This window comes from Bos grunniens, chromosome 18 (assembly GCF_055505025.1).
Source record: "Bos grunniens cultivar Pamir isolate PY7600 chromosome 18, Bosgru_T2T1.0, whole genome shotgun sequence".
Lineage (NCBI taxonomy): Eukaryota > Metazoa > Chordata > Mammalia > Artiodactyla > Bovidae > Bos > Bos grunniens.
Window position 1 is genome coordinate 60,152,447 of NC_141182.1, and position 26,464 is coordinate 60,178,910.

Genomic DNA, 26,464 nt, shown 5'->3' on the forward strand with positions numbered 1-26,464 from the left:
TTACAAGTGAAATTTTATTTGTTCCCAAGAGTAGGCACTATAGTTGAACCGAACAGGGGTAATACAAAATTGAGTAGAATTCCAGTCACATCTTAGCATAACTTGTTTTTGTAAATCTATTAATTGATCTCTGACCCATTGGATGGCTGTTTTTATTTCCTGTATTTCATCTTGAACTTCTTCATTTACCTGAGCCTGAGTGGTCCACATAGTATGAGCATCTTTGGTCCAATTTTGAACAAAGTTGTGTATCTGAATTGAGATTTGTAAAGCAATGCCTGTGTCAGCGGCAGTAGTGCAAATGGCTATTAATCCCAAAATGCCCAGAATTAACCACCCAATGAATCACTTAGATCATCAAAGTAATTGAGTGCATAGCCAGGAGGCAACTCCTGCCATGGGACCCTCTTCCCAGTGTCATTAAATATCTACTGGCAACCATAGATTACATCCAGATTCAAGAATCAAAAGGGATTCGTTTTTCAAAGAAACAGATTAATTAAGACAAGTATACAATTTAAAATCTTATTAAACTGCAAGTTCCCTATAGCTATAAAAAAAAGGGGAACACAAGCTTGTGTGAAACAGATTATAACAAAAGGAATAGTTATGTTTTATAACTATTATTATAGTGTTTTCTATTATAATGTTTTATATTATTATTATATGTTTTATGATAGGCTTAACTATGTATGGAAGGGCTTCCTGATCCTACTGACCATGATGAGTCATGTCCTAGTTTTACATTATTTTCCACCCTCCCTGTTGCTAATTCACACACACGGCTGAATCTCGTAATTCAGGCTGTGTGTGTTTCCAGGAAATACAGGTGTGACCAAATCATATCTAATAAAGTTGGCCCCTTCATCTCACTAATTCCTTCCCAGAGACCATCAGGAAATGCATGTAGAAAATGTGTTTGATCAATGTATTACCAAAGCCAAGCTCTTAGAGCTCACCACACAACAGGCCAATAAACTGAGAGACTACTTGTTGGGCAAGGAATAGTGACTTTATTCAGAAAGCCAGGAGACCAAAAAGATGGTGGACTACTGTCCCAAAGAATCATCTCTGCTGAGTTAGAATTCAGGTTTATTTTACACGAAAATATTTCTACAGCTTCTTTTCAAATATGGACTTACTGTAGTTGCTGAGTACATGGATTAAAGTCATCAGAGAATACATATAGTGAAAAAGGTAAAGGATTTGCCACAACCACTGAGTCTGGGAAGTATGGCTCCACTATGTTCCTATCTTGTGACTTTTGGGTAAGATCCTTGCCACACACATTACATTGCTGTGTGTTTTTTCCAGGATAAATACTCTAATACTACTGGTGAGATGTTGAGCTGAGGATAGGTTTTTTTTTTTTTTACAACTGTGAAATTGGTGAGTAATCTTTCTAGAATGAATTCAAGTTCTAAAGACCTAATAAATACATATATATCTAGCTTCTATCCAGTATGAATTTTCTGATGAAGCCTAAGATGTTGCCACACTCATGATATTTGTATGGTTTCTCAGGAGAATGAATTTTCTGACCAACAGTAGGGTGTGAATTTTGAAGACTTCTACCATATACCACATTCACATACATTTCTCTCATATATGGATTTTCTCATGTTTACTGAGTGCTGAGACCTGAGTAAAGGATTTTCCACACTTGAAACATTTGAAAGGTTGCTCTATATGTATTCTGCGATGACTTGTAAGGTGTGAATTTCGACTGAAGAACTTGCCACACTCATCACATCTGAAAGGTCTTTCCCCAGTATGAATTCTCCAGTGAAGTTGAAGATGTGGTTTTTGACTGAAGACTTTTCCACACTCATCACATTTGTAAGGTTTCTCACCAGTATGAACTGTCTGATGCCTTAAAAGGGTTGACTTTACACGAAAGGCCTTGCTACACTCATCACATTTGTAAGGTTTCTCTCCAGTATGAACTCTCTGATGACTTAAAAGAATTGACTTTATACAAAAGGCCTTGCCACACTCATCACATTTGTAAGGTTTCTGTCCAGTATGAACTGTCTGATGTCTAAAAAGTGTTGACTTTACACAAAAGGCCTTGTCACACTCATCACATTTGTAAGGTTTCTCTCCAGTATGAACTGTCTGATGCCTGAAAAGGATTGACTTTTCATGAAAGGCCTTGCCACACTCATCACATTTGTAAGGTTTCTCTCCAGTATGAACTGTCTGATGTCTAAAAAGTGTTGACTTTACACAAAAGGCCTTGTCACACTCATCACATTTGTAAGGTTTCTCTCCAGTATGAACTGTCTGATGCCTGAAAAGGATTGACTTTTCATGAAAGGCCTTGCCACACTCATCACATTTGTAAGGTTTCTCTCCAGTATGAACTGTCTGATGACTTAAAAGCGTTGACTTTACACGAAAGGCCGTGCCACACTCATCACATTTGTAAGGTTTCTCTTCAGTATGAACTGTCTGATGAGTTAAAAGGATTGCGTTTACACGAAAGGCCTTGCCACACTCAACACATTTGTAAAGTTTCTCTCCAGTATGAACTGTCTGATGACTTAAAAGGACTGACTTTTCACTAAAGGCCTTGCCACACACATCACATTTGTAAGGTTTCTCTCCAGTATGAACTCTCTGATTCCTTAAAAGTGTTGACTTTACATGAAAGGCCTTGCCAGACTCATCACATTTGTAAGGTTTCTCTCCAGTATGAACTGTCTGATGCCTTAAAAGGATTGACTTTACATGAAAGGCGATGCCACACTCATCACATTTGTAAGGTTTCTCTCCAGAATGAACGCTCTGATGACCAGCAAGCTGTTCCCTTTCGCTGAAGACTTTGTAACATATATCACATTTAAATAATTTCTGTCCTATATGAATTTTTTGATGTCTCCTGAGGTTTGAGCTGTCAGTAAAGGCCTTGCCACACTCATCACATTTGTAAGGTTTCTCTCCAGTATGAACTGTCTGATGACTTAAAAGGATTGACTTTACACGAAAGGCCTTGCCACACTCATCACATTTGTAAGGTTTCTCTCCAGTATGAACTGTCTGATGCCTTAAAAGGATTGACTTTACATGAAAGTCCTTGCCACACTCATCACATTTGTAGGGTTTCTCTCCAGTATGTAATCTCTTATGACTTATGAACTGTGAAGGTTGACTAAAGTCCTTGCCACACTCATCACATTTGTAAGGTTTCTCTCCAGTATGTAATCTCTTATGACTTATGAACTTTGAAGGCTGATTAAAGTGCTTGCCACACTCATTACATTTGTAAGGTTTCTCTCCAGAATGAACGCTCTGATGACCAGCAAGGTGTTCACTTCGGCTGAAGACTTTGTCACATATACGACATTTAAATAATTTCTGTCCTGTATGAATTTTCTGATGTCTCCTGAGATTTGAGCTGTGAGTAAAGACCTTGCCACACTCATTACATTTGTAAGGTTTCTCTCCAGTATGTATTGTCTGATGAGATAAAAGGGTTGACTTTGCACGAAAGGCCTTGCCACACTCATCACATTTGTAAGGTTTCTCTCCAGTATGAACTGTCTGATGAGTTAAAAGGAATGACTTTAAACGAAAGGCCTTGCCACAGTCATCACATTTGTAAGGTTTCTCTCCAGTATGAACTGTCTGATGACTTAAAAGGATTGACTTTAAACGAAAGGCCTTGCCACACTCATCACATTTGTAAGGTTTCTCTCCAGTATGAACTGTCTGATGACTTAAAAGGGTTGACTTTACACGAAAGGCCTTGCCACACTCATCACATTTGTAAGGTTTTTCCCTGTGTGCTTTGAGGTCTTGCATTACTACTGAAGGATTTATAAAGTCATTCCCATATATACTAGAAACACTGGTTTGGGCACAAGGAGGAATTGTTTGAAGTGGTGAAAATGAGAAACTGTTGTTGACAGACCTCTCAACTTCATTATATTCAGAAATTATCCCGCCAGTTTGAAATATCTGCAGTTTATCCTGAAAGTTAAATCCAAGCCTACTTCCAAAGGGCTTGATTCCTGCATCCTTTCCATCTTGTGAATCTATTCCATCAGGCATATTTCCATTAAGTCTTACAGGTGTTCCTTTGTAATTTCGTTTGTCATCTCTTCCCTGACATTCAAAGTCACACGTATTTTCCTGACTTTCCCAAAGATGAAAATGTTTGATTTCACAGCTTTCAGGTCTTCCCAGCATCAATGTTTGGAATATTTCTCGTTTATCACTGTTCGCTTTGGGTTGTAAATGCTTGATCAGATGTGTAGGAGAGATATCTACAAGATAAAAAGAACCACAGGTATCCTGCTCATAATAATTCAAAAATAAATCTTTCATGTTGAATATATATTACACCAAAAGTAATACTTACACCAAGTTGTGAAACACCACAATGATGACATTAAGTTTTTAGAAACATTAAATGAATAGAATTCTTAATTTAAGAAAGCATGAAAAAAAAAAAAAAAAAGAAAGCATGATAACATAAATTCACCGTTAAGATAGCCTAGTTTTAAATACCATACGTGAAACACACTCACGTTGGGCAATCTTAGGCCAACTCTCAAAAATAGAGTATTCTTCTACCAGGACCCCTAGGAATGTATCAAACAACAGTTGTCTCAAATTGAAAAGCAAAATATTACACTATTATTGTGTTCTGCATACTTACTGTACATAAATAAATTCTAAACAATATATAATATATTGTAACAGTAAATAATCTAAAACCAAGCATACCCAATTAATAATTAACTATTCATAATTGGTTGTTTACAATTGAAAACAAATGAGAAAATGAAGAATATGACTAAAACAATTCTTTGGAAACAATAGTTTTCTAAATCTGCTACAGAACTACATACAAAAAAAGAAAAAGCATTTTACAATGTTAACAAGTAGTATGTGTCAGCTGTATTGCAGAATACACACTAAAAGACCATCATCTGTACATGACATATACATTAAGACATAAAATATTCACCAGTTTTCTAACACTCAATAACCAAAGCAATCCCTACCTATGTTGTTGTTCAGTTGTTCAGTCGCTCAGTCGTATTTGACTCTGCGACCCCGTGGACTGTAGCCCACAGGACTCCTCTGTCCATGGGAATTCCCAGGCAAGAATAATGGAGTGGGTTGCCATTTCATTCTCCACGGGATCTTCCTAACTCAGGGATCAAACCTGCATCTTCTGCATTGGTAGGTGAATTCTTTACCACTGAGCCAAGAAGGAAGGCTTCTCTCTAGCCATGCACTATTCTTAATTACCTGGTTTAATGGCACCAAAATATAATAAATAAAAAGCAGGTGCTTTGTGTATTTATTGACTAGGGTCAGACACAATATTGCTGAAAAATGTTGCAAGTAAATAGCATACAAGATATAATGTAGTTGACGTCTGACAGAAAACAAAATTCTGTAAAGCAATAATCCTTCAATTAAAAAATTAATAAAATTTTAAAAAGATATGTAGATAAAGTCATATCACAAAGAACATGAAGTAAATTTTGAGTATTTACTATAAAACATGCACTACTACAAGCCAACTGACAGCACTAATCTGCTTTCAAAGGCTTGAGGTAAATTAACATGTTTTTCTCTAATCATCGGAGGAGACACACCAAATGGCGCACAAAGTGGTAAGAGATGCAGGTTATGAATCTGAACCTACAGACTGAGAAAACTTATTTGTAAACATGACCACCCACCGAATGAATAGATTAGAAAATATTAAAAAAAAAATACAAGGAACTTAGAAAGAAAATATCAAGGAAGATACAAGACAGAAGTAGTCCATTTAACTATTATTCAACCATCTAATCTCGAAATGGGTTGTGAGTCATCATGGATGCACAGAGTGATTTAGGTCATGTCCTGAGAAACTTGTTCAATAAATGGCCAGAGATCTTTACAGTGAGAGTATGTAAAAGGTGGAGGGATGTGGTAGTTGAGAACAGTGTTTCCATCCATATCAAGGTACTATGTGAGGAATGGTCAGGACTAAGAAAGGGCCTGTGTGGAGCATAGGGTACATAGCTTTATGTCAGATATCAGCTTGTGACCGCATGTCTTTGTGAAGATAACTGAGAGTGCAAACAAATATACTGACCTTAAAAGAAAAGAACTGGTTCAGCAAGTTTATGGGCATTATACTATGGGTATGGGACAGAAACAAGAGAGATTTTAAAAAGTGACTGTGATATATGGAGAAAGCAGGATAATATCTGTTATACTATTTACAATGCAATGTATCCAACCGTGAATTTTGTAAGTTACAATGGAATGCTAATATTCAAGAAAAACATACACAATATTCCCGGATATTGTGTAAGAATCTTATCAGCAGAAATCAGAAGGAAAATCCAGGAAAAGGCTATATAAACCTGGGTATCTCTGCCAAATATGATTAACCTCTCTTTTGGACATTTATTTCATTTCTTCTTCCACACACGTTCATCTCAAGATCGAGGAGCATCAAAGAAAATGAGGGATTGAAATTGACTCTGGACGACCTTCCCAGTTACAAAAGCCTTCCTTAGGCACCCAACTCCTTTTTGTAGAAAAAGGCATTATTCTCCTAGACCTTCCCTGAGTTCAAAAGAGCAGATTCAAACAGTTACTAATACATAAAAGGATCATACCATGTTCAAATGGGATTTATTGCAGGGATGAAAGATTTCTCAATATCCACAAGTTAATCACTATGATACACCACATTAACAGTTGAAGACTAAAAACCATATGATCATCAATAGATTCAGAAAAGGTTTTGACAAAATTCAAGTGCCATTTATAATAAAAACCCTTCAGAAAGTCAGCACAGATGGACCCTGCTGCTGTGGCTGCTAAGTCGCTTCAGTCATGTCTGATTCTGTTCAACCCCATAGACGGCAGCCTACCAGGCTCCCCTGTCCTTGGGATTCTCCAGGCAAGAATGCTGGAGTGGGTTGCCATTTCCTTCTCCAATGCATGAAAGTGAAAAGTGAAAGTGAAGTTGCTCAGTCGTGTCTGACTCTTCGCAACCCCATGGACTGCAGCCTACCAGCCTCCTCCGTCCATGGGATTTTCCGGGCAAAAGTACTGGAGTGGGGTACCATTGCCTTGTCAGAGATGGACCCTACCTCAACATAATTAAGACTGTATATGTCAAACACACATCTAACATCATACTCAACAAGGAAAAACTGAAAGCATTCCCCTTAACAAAATGTATAAGACAAAAATGATCACTATTGCCACTTTTATTGGAAATATTTCTGGAAGTCCTAACCACAATAAACAAAAAAGAAAAAGAAATAAAAAGGAATTCAAGTTAAAAAAATAAGAAAGAAGTAAAACTGTCACTATGATGCTACACACAGAAAATCCCCAAGATGCCACAGATGACTACTAGACCTTATCAATGAACAGAGTAAAATTGCTGGATACAAAATATATAGAAAACTGTGGCAATTCTATACACTAACAATGATATATCAGAAAGTGAAATTAATGAAACAATCTCATTCACCATCTCAGAGAAAAGAATAAAACTCTAAGGAATAAACATACCTAAAAAGTCATAAGAACTGTACTCATAAAACTATAAGATGCTGATGACTGATAGAAAGATGACACAAACAGATGGAAATATATACCATGTTCTTAGATTGAAAGAAGTAACACTGTCAAAATGACCATACTATCCAAGGCAATCTACATATTCAATGCAACCCTTACGAAATTAACAATGACATATTTCATAAAACAAAGAAAAACTTAATTTGTACCATAATACAAAAGACTTTGATATCTAAAACGATATTGAGAAGGAAGAACAGAGCTGGAGGAGTCATGTTCCCTGAGTTTAGACTATACTACAAACTGACAGTCATCAAAGTGAAAGTGAAGTCGCTCAGTTGTGTCCGACTCTTTGTGACCCCATGGACTGTAGCCTATCAGGTTCTTCTGTCCGTGGGATTTTCCAGGCAAGAATACTGAAGTGGGTTGCCATTTCCTTCTCCAGGAGATCTTCCTGACCCAGGGATTGAACCTGGGTCTCCTGCATTGTAGGCAGACCCTTTACCGTCTGAGCCAGGAGGGAAGTGGTATGATAATGGCACAAAACAGAAACTTAGATCGGTAGAACAGGATAGAAAACCCAGAAACAAACCAATTTACTTAGAGTCAATTATTCTGTAACAAAGGAGGAAAGAATACAGAATGAAGAAGTCTCTTTAATAAGTGATGCTGGGATAAATGGATAGTTACATGAAAAAGAATGAAACTACAACATTCTCTAACACCACATACAAAAATAAACTCAAAATGCATTAAACATCTAAATGCAAGACCAGATACTATAAAATTCATAGTGGAAAACAAATGCAAAACACTGACATAAATGTCAGCAAAATTTTTTTGGATCTTAGAGTCATGGTAATAAAAGCAAAATCAAACAAATGAGACCTAATTAAATTCAAAACCTGTCTGCAAAGCAAAGGAAACCAACCAAAGAACAAAAACACAACTTTTGGACTAGGAGACTATAGATGCAAATGATGCTACCTATAAGGGATTTATTTCCAAAATATACAAACACTTCATACAGCTTAATATCAAAACAAACAACAACCCAATCAAAAACTGGGCAGAAGATCAAAACAGGTATTTCTCCAAAGGAGACAAACAGATGGCCAACAGTCACCTGAAAAGATGTTTGACGTCTCTACTTATGAGAGAACGCAAATCAAAACCGCAAAACTGTTATCACCTCACACTGGTGAGAATGACCACCATCAAACAGTCTACAAACAATAAAGGCTTGAGAGGGTATGGAGAAAAGAGAACCCTCCTACACTGTTGGAAGGAACATAAATTGGTACTGCCACTTTGGAGACTAGCATGGAGGTTCCATAAAGAACTAAAAATAGAGCTATCACATGAACCAGCAATTCCAATCCTGGGCATATATCCAGAAAGGATGAAAACTAATTCAAAATGACACATGCACCCCAATGTTGTTAGCAGCGCTATTTATACCCGGCAAAACATGGCAGCAACCTAAATGTTCACTGACAGACAAAGGGATAAAGAATATGTGGTACATATATACAAGGGAATATTGTGAAGTGAAAGTAGCTCAGCCGTGTCCAACTCTTTAAGACCCCATGGCCTGCAGCCTGCCAGACTCCCCCGTCCATGAAATTCTCCAGGAAACAACAATGGAGTGGGTTGCCACCTCCACCACATAAAACACAATGATGTAATGCCTTTTGCAGAAATATAGACAGACTTAGGGATTATTCTAAGTGAAATCATACAGAGAAAGACAAATATCATAGTATATTAAGTGTTGAACTGAAACAAATGATACAAAAGAATTTATTCACAAAATAAACTCACCAGCATAAAAAACAAACTATACCAAAGGGGATAGGGCAGGATGCTGGTGTGGGCAGGAAAGGGAAACATAAATTGGAGTTTGAATATATACAAACTAATATATATATATAAAATAGAGAAACAACAAGAACCTACGATATAGCTCAGGGAACTGTATTAAGTATCTTGTAAACTGCTATATACCTGAAACACAACATTGTAAATTAAGTATACCTAAAAAGTGGAGAAGGCAATGGCAACCCATTCCAGTATTCTCGCCTGGAGAAACCCAGGGACAGAGGAGCCAGGTGGGCTGCCATCTATGGGGTCGCACAGAGTCGGACACAGCTGAAGCGACTTGGCATGCATGCATGCATTGGAACCACAGAGGATCCAATCTACCAGCTTGTCCCAATCCGAAACAGAAAGAAAAAGCCCTTTTGAGATACTCATTTTTCTTCATACGTTGTATTTTTGACTATTTTTACGTCACTCCCCACTGTCCAGAGCTTTTTCTCATGCTCCAATGTGGAGATAATATTCAGATCCGAAAGAGAAATTCTGGGACTCCCCTGGTGATCCAGTGGTTAAGACTCTGCATTTCCAATGCAGGGGGTGCAGGTTTGATCCTTAGCCAGTGACATGAAACAGACACAGCATCTGAAGAGCGTCAATTTAACCTTGTGAAGCTGTGTCACGCCCGAGTCACCAGAACTCTCAGATTAAAGACATCAGGGCCTCCCAAGGGGCACACAGGGAAAATGCAGATACCCAAGGGCAGCTCTGGAAGGAAGTCATCCTCACCCACAGACAGCAGGTTCCTGTAGGTCTCCAGCATCACATCCCTGTACAAGGCCCTCTGAGCAGGGTCCAGGAATTCCCACTCCTCCTGAGTGAATTTGATGGCCACATCCTCAGAGGTCAGTCGTTTCTGAAATCAAACCACACGTCACCAAAACGGCCATGAAAAGTTCTCATTTTCATGCAAAAGAGAAAGCATAGTAAGGGGTAAGGATTGACTTGGTTGAAGTATGTGTTCTAACAGATCCATGCAGGGGTATCTGGAGAAATTATGCATCTCTAATTTTAATTTCTTATGCTTTTTCGTAAGACCTTATGAGATCCTCCAATTAATATGGATTTTTCATCACTGCTCAAAATCCATGAAATATATACAAATAAAACTCAACACTGTATTGGCTATACAGAAGTGTCAGATACTATGCTCTACCCAGTGAGTGCAATTCATTATCTAGATGAGGTACAGCATGAGTGGTGTCTTCAGAGATGACGAAGTCCACGGCACTTTTAATGGAAACGTCAAAAGTTTCAGTTATGACATCGATAACAGCAGCAAGGACCAAAAGTGTCTGAAGGCTTCCGGTTGCTCTAAATTACTGTAGTATTACTCTAAACATTAAACAAGTACTTTACAGGCAAGAACCTGTCATCAATATAATAGCTCATTAAAGAACGATCTGTTCCCACCTTACAGATGAAAAACTATGTCACAGACAGACACTCTGAGAAACTCGACTCAGATCAAGAAGGTAAGAATCGTTACACGAAGCACCTGAACTCAGAGGCTTGGGCTCAGCAACTGAAGCTTAAGCATCTAACAGTTAAGTAATACAGAGAACATGAAAAGTCCTTTGACAGAGGGCTCCTAAAGAAAACTTGAAAGACGTCCAAGGTGAGCCTCCTCCTTGCCCCTCTTGTCTGCACAGGGAGAAGCTCTCGGGCCTCGGGCCTTCATCCCCTGAAAATGGACCTCTGCGCCAAATTCGTCTCCACCCACTTCTTGATCAGGAGAACCTCCCTGCTGTTGATTGATCACTGTCCTGACCGGTGGTGAAGGATGGGAGACACTGACTGATGAGAGCCACAGCAACTTGGGAGCCCCAGGTCCCCAGACCATCTCACTTATTCCTAGCCACAGCTTCCAAACCAGTGCCATTTCAAGGGACTCTGACACAGCAGCCAAGTTCCCTGGAGCTGGAGCTGCCATAGCAGGGGTGGCTGGCTCTGGGGCCGGAAGTGGGACTGTGTTCGGGAGCTTCATCACTGTTATGCCAGGAACCCTTCTCTGAAACAGAAGTTCTTCTACGCCATGGGCTTGGCCCTCTCAAAGGCCATGGGGCTCTTTTGCCTGATGGTGGTCTAGCTCATCTTCTTCACGATGTGAAGGAGCTGTTTCCACCTCCCATAGTTCTTTCTCCTGTGTCTGCCCTGTATGTTCCCTTTCCTGTAACTCCCCAGGCAGCCTGGGGAAAGTGGTGGGCTCAGGGTTTGACAGAAGGAAAACAAATATTGTATTACTATGAAAAAAACACAAAGTTCAAGGCGAACAATGTGGAATGGCATGAAAGGTCATTATAGATGTGGATACAGAAACACAACTGTTAGTAATTTACTACTTAAAACACTAATAGGATTGTTTAGAAAATTTCAAGGCCACAGATTATACTGATAACAGAATTTCAACTCCAAGAAAAAAGGTGATATGTAGTTTTTAAATAATGATGTCTTGTATCTAAACCACAGACTTGCACATGAATGCATACATATCTATAAAAAAATTAACTAAAATAAGAGGATGCATCTCTTGACAGATTTTTTTGGACAATTTTATATCATCCATTTATTCACATGTATTTCAGCATCTTTCAGACAATAAAAATGTATCCTTTGTACTCAGCTGAGTTTGTCAACAGCATTCTATACTAGGCTACCAAAAGAAAACTGGTCAAAACATGAAAAAAAAAAACAATACTTGAACTAAATTCATAATAAAATTACCATATACTAAAATACAAATACAATTTTATCCACTTAAATTTACATAGCAAGGCATTAACAGAAGTCAAAGACTTTCTCTGCTTTTTTTTTTACCATTACTAAAACAGTGATTTGAAATTAGAAGAGTCATTAGATTATGACAAAAAAAAATTATAGCAATAGTGAAGTAAAACAACTTCTTGGAGAATTAAAAATCATGGCAAAAAAGAATATGAAAAAAATATATAGTTATTAAGCATGACTATCTCAAGAACATCATGATGGGAAGGAAACATTCAATACATTCCTTCTGAAATTACAGTGGCATGAAAGGAGCTGTCCAGGGTGTCTGTCTTTCACCACCATACGATGCGCATGCGCAGGGGCCACTAGAAGAAGTAACAGGAGGAAAAACACAGGGCAAGAGACACAGAGTTTGTCAGAGAGTTGAAACAGGTAGTACTCACAAACCTAAGGACATGGAAAGGTGAACAGTCAAAGGATGGAAAAAGTCCTCCTAAAGAGAGCAGGGGAGACTGTTATAATAGACAAAATAAACTGAAGAAAAAAAAAAGTGCAATGAGATAAATATTGTATAATGATAAAATGGTCAATTTACCAAAAAGCTGTACCAAGTAAAATATATATATATACATCTTATATTAGATATGTCAGAAAAATGAAGCAAACATTAAGGGAAAGGAGACAGAAATAGTGGCACAGGAATAGTATGAGATTTCAACATCCAAGTTGAACAGGCATGTACAGATCACATAGCCCAACAAAAGCATAAAACACATGCATCTCAAGGACACATAAAACATTCTCTATGAGACACCACAGGTTAGGCCCAAATCAACAATTTTAAGAGACTGATACCATGAAAGTATTGAGAGGGTTACAGGCAGGAAGGCCAGGGGTCTCCAAACGGAGGAAGTAGCCTGCAAGTGTCAGACATTTTTATCTCTCTTAAGCGGCAGGAGGAAACAAACTAGCGATATTTTTTCCTTCTCCATACAAATTTAAAAAGAGGTTTCTCTTAAAATGCTGTGTTGCCATAATAACACTTGGTTTCACCTGAAGTTAACTATTCTCAAACCTTGAGTTAACCAATGCCTTTTTCTTATGGAAATGTTTATCTTAAGCTATGCTAATGTACTATATGCATTTACCCCAAACTCTGTCTTCAAGTTGGTTCAGCCTCTTGGCTCAGAACCTACTTGACAAACCAGTATGTTATATTCTGATATTGCTCCCCTAATCTATGTAAATGAAACTATTTGTATGGTGATCTGCCCTTCTTCAAGATTTAAGTTAATCATTTTATGGCCCAGGATCAACCATTTGGTGCCAAGATTATCCCCAAATGCATCTTATGGGTGAGGGGCCTGGTGCCATTCTGAGTTTTAAGACATTCCTTTCTTTCATTAACAGACTGCTAGTGACTATAGAACATCCAGCTGAAGACTAGCAGACGGGTACTCTTTCTGCCCCCTTCTGATGCCTAAGTCAGAAGCTTTCTCTATCTCCTTTATACTTTAATAAAACTTTATTACACAAAAGCTTTGAGCCATCAAGCCTCGTCTCTGGCCCCCAACTGAATTCTTCTCCTCCAGGGGCCAAGAATCCCGGCGTCTTTGCGTGATTCAACAACAACCTTTCAGGATCTTCCCTAACAATGAAATAAACACAAGAAAAAAAGAAAATTCCCCAAATGTGGACATTAAACAACTCACTCTTACACCACAAATGGGTCTAAGAAAAAAATCACATGGAAATTCTTAAATACGTGGATGAAAACGAAAAGACAACATTAGAAAATTTATAACACACAGAGAAGACTGTCCTAAAAGGAAAGTCTGAACTGTTAAATGCTTACAGTAAAAAAGAGAAAAGATCTTAAATCTGCAATCTATTTTTAGACCTTTAGGAAGCAGAAAACAGAAAACAAACTAAACTCAAGTTTAGCAGAAGGAAACAGGTAAATAAGAAAGATTAAACCAGAGATACAGCAGAAAGAAGAAAACTATAAAAATCAACAATCCAAGAGTTGATGTTTTGAAAAAACTGTATAGGAAGACCCCCACCTAGACTAGGGAAAAGAGAAAAAAAGATTCAAATAACTAAAAACAGATATGAAACAGGAGTGATTACAACTGAGGTTAAAGAAAGTTTCTAAAGATAAGGAAGGACTATGACCAATAATGCCGATAAATGACAGAATATAGGAGATACTGGCAAATTCTCAGAAACATACAAACTCTTTTACTTATTAGGAAATAAAAAAATTGAGAAGTGTTGAAAGTGAAAGTGTTAGCCACTCAGTCGTGTCTGACTCTTTGTGACCTCATGGACTGTAGCCCACAAGGCTCCTCTGTCCATGGAATTTCTCCAGACAAGTATACTGGACTAGACAGCCATTCCTTTCTCCAGGGGGTCTTCCAACCCAGGGATAGAACCTGGGTCTCCCTCACTGCAGGCAGATGCTTTATGATTTGAGTCACCAGGGAAGCCCATTATACCTAGAGAGATTTAATAGTCAGAAACCTCTAAGAAAAATACAGGACCAAATTCTACCAAACATTTACAAAAGAATTACCACTATTCCTGCTAATTCTATGGAGCAAGCGTGATTCTAATAGTTTGCTGATTTCCCAAAGACACAAGAAAGGAAAAGTAGAAACCAATACCCCTGACGAATACTGATGCAAAATTAAAATACTTGCAAACCCACTTCAACACATATTAAAAAGATCTGGAGAAACAGACATAGAGAACAGACAGAGGCGGGAGGGGAGGAAGGAGAGGGTGAGATGTATGGAGAGAGTACCACAGAAACTTACATTACCATATGTAAAGTAGAGAGCCAATGTGAATTTGCTGAATGACTCAGGGAACTCAAACAGGGGCTCTCTAACAACCTACAGGGGTGGGATACGGAGGAAGATGGGAGGGAGGGGACATAGGTATACCTATGGCTGATTCAGGTTGGTATTTGGCAGAAAACAACAACTTCTGTAAAGCAATTATCCTTCAATTAAAATAAATAAAAAGATCTGACACCATGACCAAGTGGAGTTTATTCATATAAGGCAAGGAGAAGTCAACATACAAAAATCAATTAATATGACACACTACATTAACAGATTTAAGGGAAAAAAAATACAGGATCATCTCCATGCAGAAAAAAAACCATTCGACAAAAATTTGACAATCTTTCAAGATGGAACACTCAACAAGCTACAAACAATAAACTATACCAACATCAACATAATAAATGCCATTATGAAAAGAGCACAGCAATGGGGAAAGAATGAAAGACCTTTTCCTCTGAGGTCAAGAAGAAGGCAAGGATGCACACCCTGCACTAGAGTTCAACAAAGCACTGAAACCCTTAGAGCAATTAGATGAGAAAAAGAAATCAAAGGTCAGCAAATTGAAAAAGAAGTAAATTTATCTTCTTTCCCACGTGACAAAGATTCATAGGTAAAAGTCATAAAGATTACAAAAGAAACATGCTATATCAAAACAGATTCTTTAATAACCACACAAAGGATCAATCAACCAATTAACTCATTATCAAAACTGCCATGGCAATCTTTGTAGAAGCTTAATAAAACATGGTGAAAGTTATAGAACTATTCAAAGAGCAAACAGCAAAACTCCTGAAGAAGGAAGATGGAGGTCTCTCTATTCCAAAACCTATTACAAGGTAAATCAAGGTGATGTGGTACTTGTATAAAAACAGACAAATAAACCAACTGAACAGAACACAGTACTCAGAAATAATTCTTTCTGTATATGTAAGGTATATCCACAAGGATGTATCCACAAGATAGACAAAACAGCAAGGACAATCTCAATAATCATGATGGTGAGAAAATAGATATCCACCAGCAAAACAATGAAGCTGGAATCTTGCTTGCATTAAAAGTTAAAACATTTCTGTGTCAAAGGATTCAATCCACAGAGTGAAAGGACAACCTCTGAAGAATGGAGGTAGTGAAAATTTCCACTTGCCAGAGACTTAGATTCACTTCATAGATTAAATTTGATGATAAACTAAAAAACCCTGTATCACTGACGTCTATTTCTGAACTTTCCATTCTATTAACAATAAGGATTTAAGGAGACTGACCCACATCTTTAGCTTGAACTGCCTTAACAAAGAACAAACTGCCCCTAATTGATCTGATTCCCAGATTTCACCAGCTATTGTGCATATTAATACCTCACTTCCAAGTGCAGTTTCCTTACCCTGGTGGACAGAGAGCAGACAGAGCGTCCAAGTGGGCCCTAAGCAATCCCTGCTGCCCAACAGCACTGAGACCCCATCTCCAACCCGTGGGTGAGAAGCCCTGCCCAGGACGGTGCCCAGGGGAGCCTCCTCACAAGGGCCAGGTCACCGGGACATGGGGACACGGCATCTAAGTGGAGACGACAGGCCCTGAGGGAAGGCCCCGGATGAGTGTGTGTATACAGGAGTCAGACAGGATACTCCAGAGTCAGACACGATTAGCAAGTCCAGAGCAGGGCATTTCAGGAAGGACAGACTGAATATGACCTTACCTGAGAAAGAGCCATGCCTGACTCCTTTTCTTTCCTCTTCCTCAACTTCAGGGCTTCCTCAGGCAACACAAGTCTTCAGAGGTCTATCATGAAAGTCGAAAACATGCCGCTTAATGCTTAGAGTCAGCACATCCCCTTTCTGAGCCCCAACGACACACACAGGGCAGAACTCACTGTGTGGAACAGACAGTCCTCTGTGGCCACTGTCTCAGGAGGGACTCAGGACCGTCAACTCCCGCAGAGAGACCAACATGGGACTTTCCCACACTTTCCCTCAGATCGCAATCTCCTCCTGGTGAGGCCTCATGTACACAGCAAGCAGGGGCCACCTCCACTGACCCCACGCCCCCTTCAGGTCACACAGCAGGCCCTGGTCCAGACCCACTCGGAGCAGAGTGCCCCCTCCTCAGCTCAGATCTCAGCCCTCAGGACTGGGAGGACTCAGAGTCCTGACGCTCAGTGAGGGAACCAGACTGGAATCCACTGGGGCACCTGAAAAATTCTCGAGCCGTGGATCACCACAAGTTACCTAAAGGGGAATCTGTGGTCAGAGGGTACAAAACATGGCTACGCAAAATGCCTCATCAACGAAACGTGAAGCCTGGACTGAGCACCATTCAGAGGAGAAAAGCACCTCCCAACTCTCTTTTTCATCCCAGCCTAACTAAGGTGTAACTAACAAAAATGGTACAAACGTACTGTGTACAAAGTGATCCTGTGATAGATTCATACATTGAATAATTATTACAGTGGAGTAAGTTACACTTCCATCTATGAGTACACTGTATTTCTCCTCTCTGGGCGAATTTCAAGTATATAGAAACACTACCGGCAGCATGCAGTACCTCAGATTCCCAGAACTGAAAATGTCTACTCTTTGCCTAACAGTGCCCCATTTCCCCCTCCACCCAGCTCCTGGTAACAGCCTTATTACTCGATGGCTCTATGAGTTTGACAAGTCTAGTTTCCACATACAGTGTCTGTCCTCCTTTGTCAGCCTTCTTTAACTTGGCATAATGTTCTCTAGGTTCATTCAGTTCAGTTCAGATCCTTGATTTTTATATACAGAGAAAAAATAGTTCATGAATATACAGTATATAACAAATATTTCTATACCACACTTTTGTACCTATTCTTTTGTCAAGAGACATCTGGGCTGTGTCTGTGCCTTGGCTACTGCAAATCCAGTCACACTCATGGGACTGCGGACATATCCCTGAAAAACTGACTGCTTTCCCTTTGGATATCTGTCAGAAATGGGTTTGACAGACTGTAGGCCTGTTCTATATCAATTTGTTAAGGAACTTCCATTTTAGTTTCCCACATAGCAGTACCATTTACATTACCACCAACAGTGCAGTTAAGATTCCGTGTTTTCTGTACTGTGCCTGTGTATGCGCTTATTTTGGGAGGGACAGGAGTGGGTAACAGAGAACCCAGCACTGGCCTGGCAGCAAGAGAGTTGCAGCTGCATCTTCTAGAGGACAAGCCTCCGGGCTGCAGATCACTGAGGTATCGCTGCCCTGTGATTCTCGGAGCCATCTTCCCCTACGTCACAGGATTTTATGACTCTTCGCAGGTTGGGCCCAGAGATCCGGACTGAGCAGGACCACCTTATAACAAGTATTCTGTGATCTTAACCTTAGTACTCCTATTTTCCCAGAGGGACTCAAACAAACTAACAAACTTTCATGGTGTCCAACAGAGTGTCCACAGAGCCCACGATGAGCCTCTAACCCTCTTATGCAAACACAAAGCACTCCAAGCCCTGACAACTCATGGATGAGGCAAAATACAAAAGAGGACACCCAAAGATCCACAGACACTAGACACCATATTTTCACTTACAGTGAGTGATCCAGGTCAAACACCAAAATCTCCAAAGACTATGAAAAAGAGGAATAATTCCAGTGATGCACATGGCCCACTGAGACCTCAGCATCTTCCAAGGACACACTCCAGATTCTCTTGGTATCTTCCCAAATGCACATGAACCTTTCTTCACAGGCAACCCCAAGTACACAATAATACCAAAGTTGATGCAAAAAAATGACCTGAAATTTTCCCTGTTACTCTATGGTGCCTGCCTGCTAAAAGAGCCAACAAAAGCCAGGGCGTGGAGTGGATGCTGGGGGCAACTCCTAGAACCAGCCCCTCAAGCCCAGGGCTCCCATCCTCCTGCACCCACAGGTTCCTGCGGGCTCAGCCCAGGCCACAGTTCTAACAGTGGAAAAGACTTCTCCTGGCTGAATTCCACGTCCTTCATTGCTGCTCACGTGTGGTCATGAGTTGTCAAATCAAACCTGTGCAGGCAAGTGTCAGGCTCAGCACTGCTGTCCCGGGAACACGAGCTAAGGCACTGGAACCTCAAACCATTCCATGCGGGCTCTCCAACAAACCCGCTCCCAGGTTCTCCAGCCTGAACTGAGACATTCTTTTCCAACAGATCCACACCCGCCTTGTCCCTGCAACTACACTTGGGATGGGCGCACGCTCCATTCACTGGGCTCACCTTGATGCCCCCAAGTACTGCCACAAGCCTCCTGCAGACCCCACCAGGCTCCCTCCGCTTTCCCCATTTGCCTACCTCTCCTCCCTGCATGACTGGACTAAGCAAGACTAAAGCGCACCAGGGTTTCTTGGCAAAGGGGATCACAAGAGCACTGCCCACGAGCTACCACACAAAGGACACTGCACGTGCAGTATGGAAACCAAGACACTGGCCCCCCTAGGAAAGTCTGCCACCACCTGGGGACACTATGCAGTCCTGGTACAAAGGTATTTGAGATGAGGAAGTCTCAAAGCAAGGGTCTCCAGGTCTCACTCTCTCCTGTTTTCCCCACCCACACCTACTTGGAAAATATTCTAGCCCTTGGGAGGGGGGAGGGCGGGCAGCGTTTCCTTCCTGCCCTGTTAGGTTTTGCATTTCTGCTCATCCTCAGCGCACTGAAATCACAATCGCTGACACTGAGCACATGAACTCCTAGATGGCAAAGCTGCTGTCCATAATGGTGACTGGTCCCTGGATGGACAGAGCTTAGACTGGGGGCTGCAGAGGACGAAACACAGCAGACTAAACATGGGGACATCTTAGCCCACTGCTTGAGGACACCAGCTCTGTAGGGCTTTTCAGGACTTCCTGTATTTCTTGGCTCATCTTTTGACTAATTAAGTAGTCACATGGGGTAAAGACCAATTACAGCTGAAATGTCCAGAATGTGGGAAACATCTTCATCACCTGTCCTGTGCTCTTGGTCTTCCCTGAGGATTATTCAACCCAACCCATAGTCCTGTCATCTAAAGACATTTCCAGTATCAGGTACTGCAGCCACGTTGGGAAGAAGAGGAACACTATGAGCCCTAAAAAGAGGGGAACCAGGAAGGACTCAAAATAACCCATGAAGAAGGGCATTAATTTCTGCTGATGGCAACTGATACAGAGGCAATAAACCTGGGTAACATGAGAGAGACTGTTAGGAGGGGACGGGGAGACCTCTCTGAGCCTAGACTTGAAGGGTGACAAAGGGCCTGAGCCAGGGTGACCTGAAGGTGAGAAAAGGAACTACAAAGTCAGACAGAAATGGTTTTGGTATTTGGAAACAGAGAAAAGGTAAATGAGACCAGGACAGGCTGAACCACGAGCAAACAGTCAGCTCCCAGGATGAGGCTGGAGACTCTTACAGGGCCCTGAGCTTGACAGAGGGCTGTGGAGCCACAGCGAGGAGTCAAGCTTTTGTCCCAAGAACAAATGAAAGCCAGTGGAGGTCTGAACGTCAGGACGTAAAAAAAAATCTCCCTTCAGATTTAGCCTTATTCATAGAAGTCATCTAATTCTGAGCCTGTGATCCTGCCTCCATCCTACAGTTTTCCTTTTTGTTTTTCATTGAGAGAGGACTGGGATCTATTTAAAATTCTAATTACCGCCAGACACTCCCTCCAAACCAGAACTGCCACACACAGACACACAGCCAATTCGGCTAATCATTTCAGGGGTCAGTGTTGCCCACGCTCAGAGTTTCCGGTCTAGTCTCTCATCTCCATGTTACAAGTGGGCTCCCTCGGGCCCAGAGAGAAGCTGTTTATAAGAAGGTCTGAGCTGAGTGAAGAGAACCAGGTATAACTGATTAATGAAATGGGAGGCTGAAGGGCAAGGGGGCCAAGTTTGTCCTTAATGCCCATCCCATTTAACACCAGGAACATCTGTCATGTATCTGAGCAAAAGAAACTTTTCTTTCAAGATTGGGTCAAACTGATACCAAGCAGGTAATTCTTTATTAGAAGATTGCAGTAAAATATTTTAACAATACAGAATTGCAGATATATATCCACTAGTACAAAAAACATTAGAAATAGGGTCTGAGCAATCTTTTTCATCATGAATAGAGAGGCTCTGTGGGAAGGTCCCACGTCAATCCAGCCCATCCTTCCTCATTCGCACAGAAAAGTCAAAAAGGGACCTGAGGGAAACATCTTCATATCACCTCACAGCCCACTTGTTTCACTGATCATAGAAAATGGAGAAAATGGACCATTACACTAACCAGTTAAAATAGGTGTTGTTTTTCTTTTTTTGAAAGGAAAGAATGAAGCATTTTATTTTGTTGATTTTATCATGTTAAATGTTCTTTTATTTTCCCATTTCTCAAAGAAATGCCTTTAATTTCACAAGATCTAATGTCATACCTTCGTTATTCTCTGGTAAAGAGCTGAGACCAGAAACATCCTTTTGTGTGTGCAGACATAAACACATACACAATTCAAGTCTTTGGTAAAACCACAGTTGAAAATATGTCTGTTTAATTACACAATGTTCCATACATAAAACCCTCCAAGATGTATTTCTCTTTGAATTCAGAGAAAGGGAGGCGAGGTGATCGTTGCTTATTAACTTTAATTTTTTCAGTTTCCTCATTTTTAAGTATTATAATGGGAGGATAATTACTTTATAATATGTGATGGTTTTTGCCATACATCAACATGAATTGGACATGTGTCCCCCCCCATCCTGAACCACCTTGCACCTCCCTCCTCACCCGATCTCTCGGGGTTGTTCCAGAGCACTGGCTTTGGGTGCCCTGCTTCGTGCATCGAACTTGCACTGATCATTCTATTTTACACATGGTAATATACATGTTTCTATGCTATTCTCTCAAATCATGCCACCCTCGCCTTCTCACACTGAGTCCAAAAGTCTGTTCTTTACATCTGTGTCTCCCTTTATTGCCCTGCATGTAGGATCGTTGGTACCATCTTTCTAAATTCCATATATAAGCAGGAATATACAGTATTCGTCTTTCTCTTCCTGACTTATTTCACTCTGTATAATAGGCTCTAGGTTCATTTACCTCATAAGAACTCATAAACGAGGTGACATTTTTGCTAAGTATGGCACAAAATAGTCTAAGATGATTTACTACTTACCAAAGAAAATTTCAAATGTACAAGACGAAGGGAAGAAAGCACCCAGGCAAGGAATGAATCGGAAAAAAATTTTAAAGAAAAAATTGTGAATTAGTTTTAATCTAAAAATCTGGTGTAAAAGTTTAAAAATATACTGAGAATAATCATAATCAGAAAAGGATGATAAGAGTAGAATACTGGAAACTAAAAAAGCTTATTTCTGAAGTTAAAAATGATTATAGAAACTGAATGAATTAAGACCTATTCCAAGCCACAAAAAGCACCATATATATAGAAAGGAGAAAATGTGAATCCATTAAAAAAAAAAAAAAGTGTTCCTTTAAAAATGCTACCCAACAGTGATACAATGGACAAGAATCTGCCTGACAATGCAGGGGACATGAGTTCTATCCCTGGTTCAGGAAGATCCCACAAGTACAAGCAACTAAGCCTGTGCACAACTACTGAGCCTGTGCTTTAAAACCTGGGAGCCACAACTCTTGAGCCCACGGAACAGAACTGAAGACAACACAGCCAAAAAAATTAAAAAAAAAAAAAAAGCTATCACAGAGTGACAGAGTCAGTCATTTCTTGCTCCAGGTGTCTCTTCCCTGACCTCTATCTTATGATAGGACAAGGGAAGGAGTTCACTCACAACTCAGTGAATCAAGCCACTGCCCCAGGCTCAACAGGGTTTGCAAATGAAAAGTCATCTTCTGCCACAAGTAATAAAAAAAAGACACAAGCCTTATAGACAGGAGTTTTGAAATTCTCAGCCTCCTCTGTATAACTAAAAAAATCATCTGTATCCAAACAACTGGCCACACCTGGATCGAGCTTACCCCTCTGTTCACCTATCTCCCTACTCCATCTGAGTCTCCGTGTCTCTTTTTCTCCCCCTCTGCTCTCCTGCTGTTCCTGTCCTATTTCCTCCCTCACACGTGTCCTGTCTCAGGCAGCTGCAATTCGTTCCCCCTCGACATGCTCTCTCTCCAACCTTCCTGAGTCTTTCAAAAATCCATACCTATGTCTGCCTCTTTCTTCCCCCATTTCGGCTCCCTCTCTGCGCTCCAGATTACTCCCCTTCTCTCGCTGTGACTCTCCCTTCCTCACCACTCTCTAGCAGGCCATGTGGCTACGCTTCCTTCTAGCCCTTTCTTCCTCTGCTCCTTATCTCTTGCTCTGCCAGCACCATTATAAAACCGGCCACCTCACATTGCGACTTGAACCCTTGTGGCGGGACCCCAACCGGATGAAAACACAACTCCGGACTCTAACCCAAGAGGCCTGGACTCAAACCCGGCCAAAACTCAGTTAGGTACTCTCCACCTCTGACGTCCCTCATCGCCCTTCGCCTCCCCGCTCCCATCATTGATACAGGGCAGTTCTCCCTATGCTGTTTTCCAGTCCCTGGAGATCTGGCTTTTTAATTTATTAATACTTCTCTATTTTACTCACTTGGCTATTTTCAAGGCTTAATCTCTTTGACTTGACTATCCCTTTGCAAGTCCCTCAGCCATTCTCAGTATTCCCATTGGTTCTCCCTGATGCTTTTCTCCTCAGTTTCAGTTATTTCTCTCAGTCCTTCTGACTCTGCTTCTCCTGATCCTCCTGCCTCCTGAATTTACTGAGTGGGCCACAGAACGCGACGCCCCCGGACCGGAAGACCACCTTTTCCGTCCGAGTTGAACTGGGCATGGAACAGCACTGGCGGTCACAAGGCTGGACCAGGTCACCTACCCTATGCGGGGTGAGGGGACGGGCTGACAGGAATGGGGGGGTGTGGGGGGGGGTGCCTGCGGGGCAGAAGGACCGGCCTCAGGAGACACGAGAAAAGAGGAGCTGGGAGGGAGGGGGCTCAGAGCCGGGCGGGCTCTCCGGAATCCCGGGACCAGGGAGGGGGCGCGGCCTCTCCGGGAGCGGGGGCGACGGGCTCTGCCTCCAGCGGTCCAGAAGGCGACGCGGCGGGCGCGACTCCAACTCGCGAGAGATGGCTTTACTTGGCGACGCCAGAGGTAAAAAAGCCTTTTAAACAGGAAAATCTCGCCAGAGGCCTTGTCTGCGCGGACCGAGGGCCGAAACCGCCTCAGAAACACTTCAAACCCAAACGAAAAGATAACTGGGCCGCAGCGGCAACGGCAGCGTCTATTCGGGGCCGAGCACCGGGTGCCAGGGTTTTCAGGTCGCTGGCAATTCCCACACCATGAGGACGAGTGAGCGGGGACGGAGGTGGGGATTGGAGGGGTGGCGAGCTCTGCAAACTTACTCTAGAAGGAAGCTTAGGCGCCGCTCGGGGATCTCGGCTCCGCGCTCTCCAACTTCCGGCTCTGGGTGAAAGGGCTTTTGGTATTAGAGCCGCGGCTTCCGACCGGGGGCGGGGCGAGCACCGGCTGTGCGCAGAGTTCGTGGGAGGGGCGGGCCCCGGAGGGGGGTGGGGCCTGTTACCTTGAGAGCACTAAGTTACCTTCTGTAACACTGCTAGGTAAAAGCTTCAAGTTATGTCGGAACCCAAGATACTTCCTCTTAAGACTAAAAGGGTTTATTCTCAATAAAAAGCTGTTTTGCACAGCATGGTGTGCTCAGATTCTTCTAGTGAGGCTGAAGCAATTCAGGGATCTCGGAACTTGGGCAGTTTTAATAAACAAGAATGGGACTAGTCTCTATATTACAAATACAAAACTCCCTCTGGGTAGAAATGGGCTATTCCCTACTGCCGCCCTATAAACCAGCAAACTCAGCATAGTGCTGAGTTCAACCAACTGAGGGTCAGCACTTGGGTGTCTGAGATGGAGGACTTAAGGGATGTGATCATTTGGGTCACTAACCACAGCCTTAAAATGAGCAAGACACTTTATTATTTTTTTTTTTTTTGAGCAAGACACTTTAAATGATTATAAACTGCATTTTTGTTTATTTTATCCAACGTGTTTTAATTATTTCCCTTTCTAAACCCAACTCTTTAAACAGTGACATAAAGGGGGTTGTATAAGCAACTCTTACAATGACAAATATCATTGTGTAAGGTTAAGCTACAGAGAAAAATTAACTGATATATATACTGTGAAACGATTATCACAATGTTTACCTAGCATCCATAGTTTCGTATAGATAACCTAAAAAGAGACAGCAAAATAGGAGAAAAAAACATTTTTTTTCTTTTGATGAGAACTGCATTATTCTTTCAGAGAAGGCGATGGCACCCCACTCCAGTACTCTTGCCTGGAAAATCCCATGGACGGAGGGGCCTGGTGGGCTGCAGTCCATGGGGTCGCTAGGAGTCAGACACGACTGAGCGACTTCACTTTTTTCACTTTCATGCATTGGAGAAGGAAATGGCAACCCATTCCAGTGTTCTTGCCTGGAGAAAACCAGGGATGGGGGAGCCTGGTGGGCTGCGTCTATGGGGTCGAACAGAGTCGGACAGGACTGAAGCGACTTAGCAGCAGCAGCAGCATTAATCTTTAAAATACTCTATTCTGTACTTTGGAGGAAGTGCTTAGTCACGCAGCTGTGTCGGATTCTTTGCGACCCCATGGACTATAGCCTGCCAGGCTCCTCTGTCCGTGGGACTCTCCAGGCAAGAATACTTGAGTGGGTTGCCAGGCCGATCTTCCCAAACCAGGGATCAAACCCATGTCTTGTGCATTGCAGGCGAATTCTTTACTGTCTGAGCCACCAGGGAAGCCTAACTGTTAAGTATCTTTCCCAAAAACTTGTTTAGGAAATTACACTAAATAATATTCATAATGTAATTTCAAGTTGATTATATGTTCAGTGTGAACATAATTAGAATCTTTGACTTGCTATTTGCAAGTTCTAATATATTTTAGGTCTTTATTTTCTAAAGCTATGACAAATCTCTACAGCATATTAAAAAGGAGAGACATTACTTTGCCCACAAAGGTCTGTATAGTAAAGGTATGGGCCAGTAGTCATGTATGGATATGAGAGCTGGACCATAAAGAAGGCTGAGTGGTAAAGAATTGATGCTTTTGAATCGTGGTGTTGGAGAAGACTCTTGAGAGTCCCTTGGACTGCAAGGAGATCAAACCAGTCAATCCTAAAGGAGATCAATCCTGAATATTCACTGGAAGGGTTGATGTCGAAGCTGAAGCTCCAATACTTTGGTCACCTGATGTGAAGAGTCAACTTTTAGAAAAGACCCCAATGCTGGGAAAGATTGAAAGCTGGAGAAGAAGGGGACAACAGAGAATGAGATGCTTGAATGGCGTCATCAACTCAACGGACATAAGTGAGCAAGCTTTTCGAGATGGTGAAGGACAGGGAAGCCTGTCATGCTGCAGTCCATGGGGCTGCAAAGAGTCGGACACGACTGTGCAACTGAACAACAACGTTC

The 26,464-nt window shown here is 41.3% G+C and overlaps 1 protein-coding gene, 1 long non-coding RNA gene and 1 pseudogene across 5 annotated transcripts; 2 read left to right on the forward strand and 1 right to left on the reverse strand.

Annotated features, from left to right (window-relative positions):
• Positions 1-990: 990 nt before the first annotated feature.
• On the reverse strand, positions 991-24,423 carry LOC147354484 (zinc finger protein 320-like). Of its 4 annotated transcripts, none has more exons than XM_086354183.1 (4): positions 24,374-24,423; positions 16,708-16,790; positions 10,165-10,291; positions 991-4,271 (listed from the first exon to the last, which is right to left on the reverse strand). In XM_086354183.1, the coding sequence occupies exons 2-4, from the start codon at positions 16,720-16,722 to the stop codon at positions 1,603-1,605; spliced, it is 2,811 nt and encodes a 936-aa protein (XP_086210309.1). In that variant the 5' UTR covers positions 16,723-16,790; positions 24,374-24,423; the 3' UTR covers positions 991-1,602. The 4 variants fall into 4 exon arrangements, with proteins under 4 accessions (XP_086210309.1, XP_086210310.1, XP_086210311.1 ...); XM_086354186.1 differs by lacking the exon at positions 991-4,271 and adding an exon at positions 9,334-10,020; XM_086354184.1 differs by lacking the exon at positions 10,165-10,291.
• On the forward strand, positions 11,126-11,524 carry LOC147354485 (ATP synthase F(0) complex subunit C2, mitochondrial pseudogene; annotated as a pseudogene).
• LOC147354486 (uncharacterized) lies at positions 23,671-24,674 on the forward strand. The gene is made up of 2 exons (XR_015146457.1): positions 23,671-23,838; positions 24,144-24,674. It is a non-coding gene; the product is annotated as an uncharacterized LOC147354486 (long non-coding RNA).
• Positions 24,675-26,464: the final 1,790 nt, after the last annotated feature.